This window comes from Oncorhynchus masou, chromosome 12, assembly GCF_036934945.1.
Source record: "Oncorhynchus masou masou isolate Uvic2021 chromosome 12, UVic_Omas_1.1, whole genome shotgun sequence".
Lineage (NCBI taxonomy): Eukaryota > Metazoa > Chordata > Actinopteri > Salmoniformes > Salmonidae > Oncorhynchus > Oncorhynchus masou.
The window spans coordinates 52,243,252-52,256,831 of NC_088223.1; the positions used below are offsets into that span (position 1 = coordinate 52,243,252).

At 42.8% G+C, this 13,580-nt stretch overlaps 1 protein-coding gene across 2 annotated transcripts in view; it reads right to left on the reverse strand.

Moving 5' to 3' along the window:
• Positions 1-9,588: 9,588 nt before the first annotated feature.
• Positions 9,589-13,580, reverse strand: part of LOC135550372 (voltage-gated potassium channel subunit beta-3-like) — a 28,877-nt gene continuing 24,885 nt past the window's right edge. For both annotated transcript variants that reach the window (XM_064981096.1, XM_064981094.1), the window contains exons 4-14: positions 12,681-12,760; positions 12,463-12,507; positions 12,120-12,164; positions 11,951-11,994; positions 11,759-11,845; positions 11,484-11,569; positions 11,254-11,374; positions 10,952-11,046; positions 10,661-10,781; positions 10,360-10,448; positions 9,589-10,098 (exon numbers count right to left, since the gene is read on the reverse strand). In XM_064981096.1, coding sequence (XP_064837168.1) covers positions 10,009-10,098; positions 10,360-10,448; positions 10,661-10,781; positions 10,952-11,046; positions 11,254-11,374; positions 11,484-11,569; positions 11,759-11,845; positions 11,951-11,994; positions 12,120-12,164; positions 12,463-12,507; positions 12,681-12,760 — 903 coding nt within the window. In that variant the 3' untranslated portion in view covers positions 9,589-10,008. The remainder of the gene's footprint in view (positions 10,099-10,359; positions 10,449-10,660; positions 10,782-10,951; positions 11,047-11,253; positions 11,375-11,483; positions 11,570-11,758; positions 11,846-11,950; positions 11,995-12,119; positions 12,165-12,462; positions 12,508-12,680; positions 12,761-13,580) is intronic.

The following is a 13,580-nucleotide window of genomic DNA, read 5'->3' on the forward strand; positions in this document are numbered from 1 at the left end:
GGTAGCAGCACAAAACATGGCACAAACATTATTGGACACCGACAACAGCACAAAAGGCAAGAAGGTAGAGACAATATTACATCACACAAAGCAGCCACAACTGTCAGTAAGAGTGTCCATGATTTAGTCTTTTAATGAAGAGATTGAGATAAAACTGTCCACTTTGAGTGTTTGTTGCTGCTCGTTCCAGTTGCTAGCTGCAGCGATCTGAAAACAAGAGCGACCCAGGGATTTGTGTGCTTTGGGGACCTTTAACAGAATGTGACTGGCAGAACGGGTGTTGTATGTGGAGGATGATGGCTGCACTATATATCTCAGATAGGGGTAGTGAGGCCTAAGAGGGTTTTTATAAATAAGCATCAACCAGTGGGTCTTGCGACGGGTTTACAGAGATGACTAGTTTACAGTCAACACAGCTGGTTCCTGAAGTGCAGTGGACAGGTTCCACAATCAAAAACCTTCTTAAAGCAACAGCTCTGAACCCAACCTCAAATGAGTACTGTTAGAGTGAGTATATCTAAGGTGGAGCAAGACTCAATTGTGGGAAGCAGAGTGTCCTGTGCTGCTCTTCAGTTTTGTTCCCCAGTGAATGTGAGCGACTGTGTTTGTCTCCAGTCTTACTTTAAGTCTGCGCCTGTAAACAGCTTTCTGGGGGGTCCCACTCCAGTCCATTCTGGTAAGCCTCCAGCTCATCGTCTGATGGAGCAAACTCCTGCCAGATACATAGGATAAATTCAGTTTATTTTCATTTTGAATACATCTACTCAGTTATGCTTCTGGTAGAACAATAAAATGCACAGCACAACTGAAGGGAAGGGCATGTACGGGGCATTCGTAAATGATTTAGACGCCTTGACTTTTTCCACATTTTTGTTAAGTTACATTCGTCATACATCTACACACAATAATCCATCATGATGTTGGTAATCAAACCTACCACTGTAGTGTCGTCTGCAAACTTGATGATTGAGTTGGAGGCGTGCATGGCCACGCAGTCATGGGTGAACAGGGAGTACAGGAGAGGGCTGAGAACGAACCCTTGTGGGGCCCCAATGTTGAGGATCAGCGGGGTAGATACGTCATTAAGTCCAGGACCCAGTTGCACAGGGCAGGGTCGAGACCCAGGGTCTCGAGCTTAATGATGAGTTTGGAGGGTACTATGGTGTTAAATGCTGAGCTGTAGTCGATGAACAGCATTCTTACATAGGTATTCCTATTGTCCAGATGGGTTAGGGCAGTGTGCAGTGTGATTGCGATTGCGTCGTCTGTGGACCTATTGGGGCGGTAAGAAAATTGGAGTGGGTCTAGGGTGTCAGGTAGGGTGGAGGTGATATGGTCCTTGACTAGTCTCTCAAAGCACTTCATGATGATGGAAGTGAGTGCTACTGGGCGATAGTTATTTAGCTCAGTTACCTTCGCTCTCTTGGGAACAGGAACAATGGTGGCCCTCTTGAACCATGTGGGAACAGCAGACTGGGATAAGGATTGATTGAATATGTCCGTAAACACACCGGACAGCTGGTCTGCGCTCTGAGGACACGGCTGGGGATGCCGTCTGGGCCGGCAGCCTTGCGAGGGTTGACATGCTTAAATGTTTTACTCACGTTGGCTGCAGTGAAGGAGAGCCCGCAGGTTTTGGTAGCGGGCCGTGTCAGTGGCACTGTGAAGTCCTCAAAGAGAGCAAAGAAGTTGTTTAGTTTGTCTGGGAGCAAGACATCGTGGTCCGCGACGGGGCTGGTTTTCTTTTTGTAGTCCGTGATTGACTGTAGATCCTGCCACATACCTCTCGTGTCTGAGCCGTTGAATTGCGACTCTACTTTGTCTCTATACTGACGCTTAGCTTGTTTGATTGCCTTGCGGAGGGAATAGTTAGGCTGTTTGTATTCAGTCATGTTTCTGGTCACCTTGCCCTGATTAAAAGCAATGGTTTGCGCTTTCGTTTTGCGTGAATGCTGCCATCAATCCACAGTTTCTGGTTGGGGAATGTTTTAATAGACGCTGTGGGTACAACATCACCGATGCACACCTACAGTGGGGAGAACAAGTATTTGATACACTGCCAATTTTGCAGGTTTTCCTACTTACAAAGCATGTAGAGGTCTAACATTTATATCATAGGTACACTTCAACTGTGAGAGACGGAATCTAAAACAAAAATCCAGAAAATCACATTGTATGATTTTTAAGTAATTCATTTGCATTTTATTGCATGACATAAGTATTTGATCACCTACCAACCAGTAAGAATTCCGGCTCTCACAGACTTGTTTTTCTTTAAGAAGCCCTCCTGTTCTCCACTCATTACCTGTATTAACTGCACCTGCTTGAACTTGTTACCTGTATAAAAGACACCTGTCCACACACTCAATCCAACATACTCCAACCTCTCCACAATGGCCAAGACCAGAGAGCTGTGTGAGGACATCAGGGATAAAATTGTAGACATGCAAAAGGCTGGGATGGGCTACAGAACAATAGGCATGCAGCTTGGTGAGAAGGCAACAACTGTTGGCGCAATTATTAGAAAATGGAAGAAGTTCAAGATGACGGTCAATCACCCTCGGTCTGGGGCTCCATGCAAGATCTCACCTCGTGGGGCATCAATGATCATGAGGAATGTGAGGGATCAGGACCTGGTCAATGACTTGAAGAGAGCTGGATCCACAGTCTCAAAGAAAACCATTAGTAACACATTACGCCGTCATGGATTAAAATCCTGTAGCACACACAAGGTCCCCCTGCTCAAGCCAGCGCATGCCAGGCCCGTGTGAAGTTTGCCAATGACCATCTGGATGATCCAGAGGAGGATTGGGAGTCTGATGTGATCTGATGAGACAAAAGTAGAGCTTTTGAGTCTAAACTCCACTTGCCGAGTTTGGAGAAAGAAGAAGGATGAGTACAACCCCAAGAACACCATCCCAACCGTGAAGCATGGAGGTGGAAACATCATTCTTTGGGGATGCTTTTCTGCAAAGGGGACAGGACGACTGCACCGTATTGAGGGGAGGATGGATGGGGCCATGTATCGCAAGATCTTGGCAAACAACCTCATTCCCTCAGTAAGAGCATTGAAGATGGGTCGTGGCTGGGTCTTCCAGCATGACAATGACCCAAAACACACAGCCAGGGCAACTAAGGAGTGGCTCCGTAAGAAGCATCTCAAGGTCCTGGAGTGGCCTAGCCAGTGTCCAGATCTGAACCCAATAGAAAAACTTTGGAGGAAGCTGAAAGTCCGTATTGCCCAGCAACAGCACCGAAACCTGAAGGATCTGGAGGAGGTCTGTATGGAGGAGTGGGCCAAAATCCCTGCTGCAGTGTGTGCAAACCTGGTCAAGAACTACAGCAAACGTATGATCTCTGTAATTTCAAACAAAGGTTTCTGTACCAAACATTTAGTTCTGCTTTTCTGATGTATCAAGTACTTATGTACATATACAATGTGATTTTCTGGATTTTTGTTTTAGATTTTGTCTCTCACAGTTGAAGTGTACCTATGATAAAAATTATAGACCTCTACATGCTTTGTAAGTAGAAAAACCTGCAAAATCAGCACTGTATCAAATACTCCCCCCCCCCACTGTATCTATATAAGGTCCCACAGTTGACAGTGCATGTCAGAGCAAAAACCAAGCCATGAGGTCAAAGGAATTGTCCGTAGAGCTCCGAAACAGGATTGTATCGAAATAAAAGGATCATATGCTATAGTTGTTTAGGTGTAATTCACAATATCATTTCCCGATTAGGGACGACTAGCATAGCCTGCATGTGATTTACATATGAACTGTATCATATAATATTTATTATTATCAACTAACGCAGACTGTAAAAGAGGCGGAGCTGCTTTGCATGAACAAACAGCTTCCCACGCAGCACTTGAATGAAGGATAATTTTAGCCAATGAGTGCAATACAATAACAGATTTTAATTTTTTTTTTACCAATCAGAGACATTTTATTGAACAAGGATGCAATTCACCACAAGTGCAAATACTCGTATGTGACTGGATACCTTTCTGTACAGATTATAAAGAGGTTGGGAATACCACGTAAGGGATCCTGTAACTTTTCATTACAATCAACTAGTTACAAACGAATTGAGGAAAAATGACTATAGATTGTTATTGCTGATACCCCGGTCCCTTCATCAGCTCTCTTTGTCGCCCACTGTTGGAGGGTTTTCCATTGATTTTAAGATTAAGCCTAAGAGGTCCGCCATCTTGGACTGGATGATCACTACCAGAAGCACATTGTTTGAAAACATTTGTGGGGGGTAATACGCATGCGCATATCAACAGAAAGAATATTGAAATAAAATCTATTTTTATTGGTCATTGTATACAGATTTGAAGATGCTTTCGCAGGTGCAGCGAAATGTTTGTGTTTCTAGCTCCAACAGTGCTGTAGCTAATACATAGCAAAAATAAAATAAACTATACACACATAATCCAGCAAATAAATAGAAATGAAGAAATATTAGAACCAGCAATGTCAGAGACCTGAATGTAAATACAGTATATATACATATAATGATGTGTCCGGCTGTAGGTAATAATACAAGAAACGTTCTAAGCAAATAATGTAAGAAATAACACAACAAGAAAACAAAAAAAGATACTGAAAGATTATCAAAGAGCTAGCCAATTCTTTCTTAGAATAATCAACATAACAGGCTATTTACTATAGCCTTCTATGTCTGGACACATTGTTGGTAGTGAATGTACTGAAATAATATATGTTGAATCATCTTTTTGGTTTTGTTTCTTGAGTTTATTTACTGTGCCTTTTTGCTGTTATCTGATGGTCAATCTACACACACAAAAACAGACAATAAATGGCAATATTCATGTTCATGTTATCAATGAGAACATGTTTTTTTTCATGAAATAAATATTAAAATGTGAATTAAATTTGAAAGCATTACTATCCCTTTACTTTTCATGAATAAATAAACTAAGCGATTGATCAGTTGAAGGGAGGATGATGTCCTACAGTACAGGTTAAACTACGTATGAAAAGAGGAAATCTGTAAACAGTTGTGGAGGCCAGAAGTCTAGTATACCATGCAGTGTGTATACGGATGCTTTATTGAACTTTGTTGACATTGTATCAGTCGATGTGTTTTCTCTGTCAAGCAAATGGAAGGAGCAGGAGGTGAAGAGTTGGACAAGCCCCTTGTCTGGGAGTCAGACACAGATCTGATCTGTCAGTTTAGATCAGTCTGTTCTGTCTAAAAAAAAAGACCTGGTGGAACTTGAAGGTGTTTGGACGATGGAATCAGACAGAAATTCTGGTTTTCCAGTCTGTGCAGTGCATGTTTTTCAGAGTCCTAACACAAAAAGCTGTCATCATCTGAAACACAACAGAGCCTACTGGTCTGTTACCTTGATGTCTCTCCCTCCCCACTTCTCACTTTTACTCTGTAAAGGTCAGACATCCAGTTGTCTCAGAGTGTTTACTTCAACACAGAGGAACTGAGCAGAAGGAGAGACAGCAGAGAGGAGTAGGGTTGACAGACTGGTGACAGAGAACAGACTGAAAGGGGAAGATGGGGAAATAGACAGAGCGCATAGAGGTGATGTGACGTGCAGTGAGAGAGCAGGCAGATTCACCAGGCCACATCTTTACTATTGCTGGCCGTTAGTCACTCACATTGTGTCTTGCGTCCTGTGGAAAACAATCAATTCCATAAAGGTCGAGAAGAGCCTGTAAATGCATTGGGAAAGGGTGTGGGTCCATGAAGGTGTGGCTTTTTACATTTTAACAACAAAAAAAACGACTACTCTTTAAATATGTGGGTTGGGAGGCTTAACCCTAACATTGAAATAAGACCGTAAAGCACATTTTTTGTTTTCATGATCTTTTTCAACGATGTAGATGATTTTGACTTTGTGGCTGGCTCATCTAGTGGAAACCGCTCAGCTTTTGCCTCCAGGACAAGATTCATCCCAATACATTTCAAACTGCAGTGGGCAGAAATTCATTAAGAGAATTGGTGCTGTGGTTCCAACAGAAACCACAGGCTGAATTAACTGAGACTTGCAAAGAGGGAAGAGAGATAGAAAAAGAAGGAAGGCATAGAACAAGGGGGTGACAGGCACCTGGATAATGTACTGTGGTCTTGCCAATGTCCAGGGGCATGGAGGTGGTGATGAGTGTTGGTGGTGAGCAGGTGGTGACCAGTCCATCTAAATCACACTGGCAATGATCAATGTCTGGTCATCTCCAAAATATACCTGTCCGTCGCTGCCATGGTAATGATTCTCTTGAGGTTCCCTTCACCCAAGGTTGTCAGCAAAATGCAAACAATCTTGTATTTTTTTCTCTGCCTACACAAAAAAAGGATGAGCAGAACCCTTAATGAGTTACTGTGTGAGATGAGCAAGTAATTAACATCAAATAATGCATATAAGAGATGCATTCAATAGAAAACCACTGGAAGATTTTCTCGAACCTGCTCGTAGCATGCCAATGAAATACTGCGCAATATTACCAAACACTTTTTTAGCCATTTAATGGTTCTTGGGGGAACATGGATATACAGAAGCTTGATATGATTTTAAATCAATGCAAAATCTTTACTTGATTTTTTAGCTTTGCCAAAAGGCAGGCAGACCATGATAACTACTGCGTGTGTGTGTGTGTGTGTGTGTGTGTGTGTGTGTGTGTGTGTGTGTGTATGTGTGTGTGTGGCCCTGCCAAGCTGCCGGTAGATCTGGTTGCATGACCACCAAATGACATATGAGGTATAGTTTTCTTCTGATATTTTAAGGGCAAGCATACAGAAATACATTCAAGGCTTCTTTCTCTTTTTTCAGGTTTTTGTTTCAAGACAGTAAAATATAATTTATGCAGGCAAAGCTAGTCTTAAGGAGCGATCTAGGCATTTATGTACATTAGGTGGATGCTTTTCAGTTCAACTTAGAGCCTGCTAATAAAATACATAAACACAGAACAAAACAACATGTCAATCTGGTTAGATTTGACGTTTGCTCACTTCAGAATCCAACATTTTGTCACATTCCAATATTCCATATTCTAGTATTTACATACACCAGTGATTAGAACACAAACAAACCAGTATCAAAAAGCACAGAGAACACTCATGAGTAATGACAGGGGGATAACAAGTGTGGGACAAATCTCTCTCATTCCAAATTCACTAGTGCCCTGGAGTGTTTCCTGAACCTGACCACAAACCAAGGTTCACAAACATGAAAGGTTCACATAGCAGGAGTACGTCCTGCTACTAGGAGTAATATCTACATGTAATTAACAGAAGTTAAATAGAGACAAACATTGACTGAAAGTTTTAATACAATTGGGAAAGAATTATAACATTTGGTAAGGAAAAACTACAATGAACTACAGAAATAGGCCAAGCAGCTGGGTTCAGGCTGCCCAATGAAACACCCAACATAATCTGCTTCCAACACAACACTGTCTAAATCTCATCCCCAGAGAAGTGCAAAAAAGCACATTGCATTTAATCAAAGTCCAAATGATTATTTACTACAGTCACCCCCAGAATTATTGGCATCCTTGATTAAGATGAGCAAAAAAATACTTTAAAACTACAGAACTACATGTATATTGTATACTCAAAAATCGTTATTTTATACTAATACAATTGGCTAGAGAAGGAGATTGTCTATCAAGTAAAAAAACAAACATGAAAAAGATAGGGGCATACCTATCAATACTCTCGTGGCCAAATACCTCTATTTTCACATCATCCAACAAATGTAAACGCCTGGAGTTTGCTAAACAACATTGACAATTGGATTGTAACCGGTGCTATGGTCAGATTACATGAAAATTGAGCTCTTCGGCCACACACACCAGTGGTGGGTTTGGTGTTGAAAGAAAGATGCATATGTGAAAAGTACCTCATACCTACTGTACAATATGGTGGTGTATCTTTGATGTTATGGGGCTATTTTGCTTCCACTGGTCCTGGGGCCATTGACAAGGTCAATGGCATCATGAACTTTAATTAGTACCAGGATATTGTAGCCAAAACCTGGTTGCCTTTGCCAGGAGGTTGAAACTTGACCACAAGGGGATCTTCCAGCAAGACAATAACCCCAAGCACACATAAAAATAAGCAAAGAAATGGTTAATTGACCACAAAATCAACATTTTGCAATGCAAATGAGGTTCAAGTCCAGACAGTTTCTAGCCATCTCTGTCTCTGGAGTCGAACCCCATTGAAAACGTGTGGTTTGAATTGAAGAGGGCAGTCCATAAACACCGACTAAGGATATCAGGATCCGGAAAGATTCTGTACGGAGAAATGGTCTAAGATCCCTCCCAATGTTTTCTCCAATCTCATAAAACATTTTAGAAAAAGGCTCAATGCTGTTATCCTTGGAAGGGGAGGTTGCAGGAGTATTGAAAACAGATTACAATAATGTTGACCCCCATATTTTTTACAAAATGATTACTTGTTTTAAACAAAATCTATTTTATGAGAAATTGTATTTGTATGAAATGATATAATGTCCCCATTTATTTTGCGTACAATACAGCTCAGTATTTGTCTTACTATTTCATACAGTCTTCTATGCTCATCTTTATCAAGGGTGCCAATCATTTCTCAATTCAGACACACTTGAGTTCACTCGGCTACCTCTCTCGGTCTGACTCATTCCCAGTGAGATAGAACACACAGAACATTACGGGGCGAACGTTGCACTTTGAAGAATTCTTCATGTAAAGGTCATGATTTGCATGTTATGTGGGCTCATTCAAAATGTTAAAACAAAGCAACAGAAACACATTGAACGACTGCTAGTTTACCACAGTAGGTTGTACCCGCTGTCTAAGGCTGCTGAGGAAGAATGACCTACAGTACCTTTCATTAGGGGGTCCACTCTCCACAGTCTTTAGTGGATGAGTAAATAGGCTCTTCCAAAACAAGCAGGAAAAGCAATAGTTGTCATTGTTATTGACGCAGAAATAGTTTTGACGTGGAGGACAATACACACGTCACACAGACACAGACCCTGTCAGCGGGCTTGCAGAGAGTAATTAAAGTAAAGCTCCACGATGTGCCCACAGTGCAGAGCCTGTATCAGCCCGTCCCACCTGCTAGTGCAAAAAGACTGCTTATAGAGGGGCACTGCAAATCTACACAAACCACAAAAGCCATGCCACATTTACACCCTGCTTGGGCTGGTCTCTCTTAAAGGGACATGCACACAGTTTATACACAGAGAAGACACCTAGGAAGACACTGCTGTTAAAGGACACAGTGACGGGCCAGTCACATAAGGAGATGACAAGCCAGACACCGATGTGCTGCTAACCTTTGGCTCTCTGCTGGGTACTAAACGTCAATAGCGACTCACTAACTGTGGAGAAAGAGTGTCTTATGACAGCACTGGTCACAAAGTCAGTGGGAGAGTGCAGAGCTGTGTCTCAAGTTGCTTCATGGCATCAAAAAGTTCTCATCTCATTGTTGATAAAGTAGAGTGCAGTTTTCTTGACGATACTGAGGGCCCCCATTTAACTACCTCATATCTCCAACTTTACCCTCATTGGTCTTTCTGGAAGAAACCAAACACTCCATGATTTGGCCTCACATTTAGCAGAGACTTTTATGCAGAGTGACTTACGGGGTTAAGTGCCTTGCTCAAGGGCATATCGAACAGATTTTCACCTAGTCGGTTCAGGGTTTCAAACCAGCGACCTTTCGGTTACTGGCCCAACACTCTTAAACGCTAGGCTACCTGCCTCACCTTCTGTTTGTGGACATTATCAGTCAGTGAGGGATCTGTAATATATCTGATCTAATCATTGTTTTTGCACATTAAAATATAGATTTTTTTTTCTCATACATGATACAATGCAATGCGCCGAATGGATATGCGCAAATACTGGAAGCACAATGTTGTTGAGGACATGCAGGTTGTTGATTATACTGGAGGGTGAAAGAGCGATGTTCCTCGACGCCATCACTTTTTCGTCATCTTTCTCTGACTCTGTCCTTTACTCCATCGGTTCCTCTTCATGCTCGTGGCTCTTTCTTGGAGTGGGGCTTGTTTCCCAAGAGTGAGTCAATCTCAGCCACGGTCTGAGGAGTCATCTGTGAAATAAGCTGCGGGCATAACATGGAACGTCAGTTTAGGACTAGCCCAAAATCATTTGGTGATTGCTTGCTTGCTTGTTTGCTTAATCTAAAATGGAATCTTAAGTGACATTAAGGATGCCTAAAAAAATACAGATCTTTTTTTGTATTATATAATTATTTGTTACATTTCATACTTATGACAATGACATTCGTTTGACGAGCTCTGATTGAGTGTTCAGTGAAAAGTGTAAAATCAGAGTGGTGTGACGTTGAGGGGAGGGTGGTTACCCTAAGGGCACCCAGGTTTTCCATCAGCTGGTCAGTATTGGAGACACCGAGCAGCACTGAGCTCACTCCCTCACTGCGCAGACACCAGGCTACAGGAGGACAGAGAACAAGGAGAGAACACCGAGAGGGATCTGAGATGGAGGCTGAGTTGATGTGGCAGATTGACGCTTTCTATTTAAGTCTGCGTTTCAATTCAAAACAGTATGTTAGAGTGTCAGACAGAGACATTAGATAACAGAGATGGACAAAAAAACAGAGACGCATGTACAGACACACACACACACACACACGTCGTCCATACCGATGGCCAGCTGTGCGGAGGTGCAGCCTAGTCTGTCAGCCATTAGGCGGAGCTCTTTGATCTTGGCCAGCTGCTTGCGTCCCTCCTCGCTGTTGACCCGCTCCTTCAGCCACTGGTAACCCTGCACCAATATTAGACAGAACAAACAAAGAAATATTTAATTGTGTCATCCACAGTTATAGGCCCAATGGGCAAAAAGTGGTATAGGAGGTACTAAATAAATCCAATCAAGTAGAAAACACAGGAGAATATCCACTATTGAATGAATTGTATTTTGTCTGGAGAACTCACTTTTATGTTAGCCCTGGAGATGTCAGGTACACCCTCATTGTACTTCCCTGTGATCAGCCCACATGCAAGGGGAGACCAGGTCATTGCCCCTACACCTAGACAAGAGAGGGAGAGAGAGAGAAGAGAGAGGGAGAAAGAAATAGAGAGAAAGAGAGCGAGAGAGAAAGAGAGAAAGAGAGAAAGAGAGAGAGAGGGAACGAGAGAGAGAGAGCGCGAGAGATTAATGACAATGTTTTAAGAGTTCTCTGCAAGCAGCATTGTGAGGACGTCTGGTGCTGTTCGCTGGACTGTGGACGACTGACCTATCTTGTGGTAGAGCTCAGGGAGCTGCACCTCCACCTTGTCCCTCTTGAAGTAGTGATACTCAGCCTGCTCACATACTGGTGGGATCAGGTTAAACTGACGCGCCACTGAGTACGCCTCCTGGTGGCAGGGAAACAGAGTAACACCATCACCACAGAGCCATTGACGAACAGGAGCAGGTGTTGACTGGAAGGTATTAGATAACAGGGAGAGATAACAGGGGACTCACCATGATCTCCATGGGACTCCAGCGAGAGGTGCCCCAGTACATTGCCATGCCCTGATTTATTACAAAGGTCATGGCCCGGACTATCTCTGCAAATGACATGAACCAACTTGTTACACGCTGGTAATAAGCATACTGTAACAACACAGATATTACATGCTTAGAATGCAAACCTCAAGACACTTTTCCGAGTGCATATTAGACACCATAAAGGGTTGTCGGGCAGAGCAATGAACACATGACATTGGAGTAGAGGGACTGGTGTGACTGTGACTGACCTTCCATAGGGCTGTTGACATCATTACGGTTGGCAAAGACCATGTCCACATAATCCAACTGGAGTCTGGACAAGGATCCTCTCAAACCTGCAACGTAATGGGCATCATCGTCATCATCGCCCTTATTGTCATTCTCACCACCGTCGTCATCGTCATCATCATCGCCACTGTGTATCCTTCATTTGACTGTACCTTCAATGATGTGCTTTCTGGAGAGTCCCCTTTCCGTCTCCGCCCTGTAGAGTGATGGAGTTCCAGTATAGTCAGGGGATGAATAGCAACAATACAGAGTCACTTTGCCAGAGCAATGGAGAAATAATGACTGTTATATCTGGCATCCCCCCCCCCCGAGGATACTTACTGCCCTCCCCAGTAGATCTTGGTTGTCACGACATAACTAGACCGCCTGCCAGTGAAATGGGAGGAGAGGTTAGAGAGCACAAGAATGAAATAGAATGTATCCTTTCCCGACACAGTGACACGACGTCAACCACGGAGAAGCCAAAAGCATTTGAAAAGAAATCTGCCGGTGATTAAGCTTCTATTTTTTTTAAACGATCTATGTTAAAAAAAACAACAATGTCTGTCTGTTCTTATGAAATTTGAAAAGCAAAGTTCACAGAAAAATAGTTACGATGTAATATAATTAGACATGCAGCTACTCATATGCAGATGAGTCACATTAGAAATACGGTTAATATCACCTCCATCCTTTCTTCTTGATGATGTTCCCCAGGGTGATTTCAGCCCTGTGGAGAGGAGAAGACATGCTGAAATGACAATATGAACAAACGGCAATAAACAGTGGGGAGACTGAACGATGGACAGAAATAGAGGGAGTGATGGATAGAGGCAGGCAGAGTGTATAGAGACAAAGAGAAAGAACAGAAGAGAGCAGTGGAGGATGGTGTACAAAGCTGACCTGCCGGAGGCATACACCTCTGCTGTGTCAAAGAGGTTCACCCCGGCCTCATAGGCAATGGTCATCAGGTTCTCAGCCATCTGAGGGGACAAAGAGAGAGAGAGAGAGAGACTGAGACAGAGAACATTAGGGACAGACCGAGAGATAGAGACTGAGAGATAGAGACTGGGACTGAGAATGAGAGAGAGAGAGAGAGAGAGGGGGGGGGACACTTTACCAAACTTCACCAAAGAAATTGTGAAAAACAGACATTGTCATCATACAAGAAACATGGTGTAGAGGAGACGGACCCACTGGTTGCCCTCTAGATTACAGAGATCTGGTAGTCCCAGCCACCAAACTACCAGGTCTGAAACAAGGACGTGTTTCAGGGGGTATGCTAATTTCTTATAGAGCAGGCCTAACCTACCCTATTGAATTCATAAAAACAGGAACATTTGACATCTGACTAGAAATGTATAAGAAAATGATCTCCACAGAAACTAAATGTTCTCCTGTGTGCTACCTATATCCCCCAACTAGAATCTCTATACTTTAATGAAGACAGCTTCTCCATCATAAAGGGGCAGATCAATCATTTCCAGACCAGGGGAGGCTCCTCAGAAGAGGAAGGGGAGGACCATCCTACTCAGTGAGTTTCATAAAAAGTATATGTTAGCGAGCTGGCTATGACTATCCAACACAACACTGAAACTCTTCCAAGTCAAGGCAAGCTTTTGTTTGAACGGGGGCACGCCGGTGTAAGTACTACATTACTTGCTGACTGTACACTGTCACGTTACTGCATGATTGTAACGGGTTTACTAACTCATTAGTTCTATTAGCTATGTTGACTGTGACGTTACTTTAGCTAATATGGTGACAATGATGTAAGCTGTGTGTAGTGGTTATGATATGGTT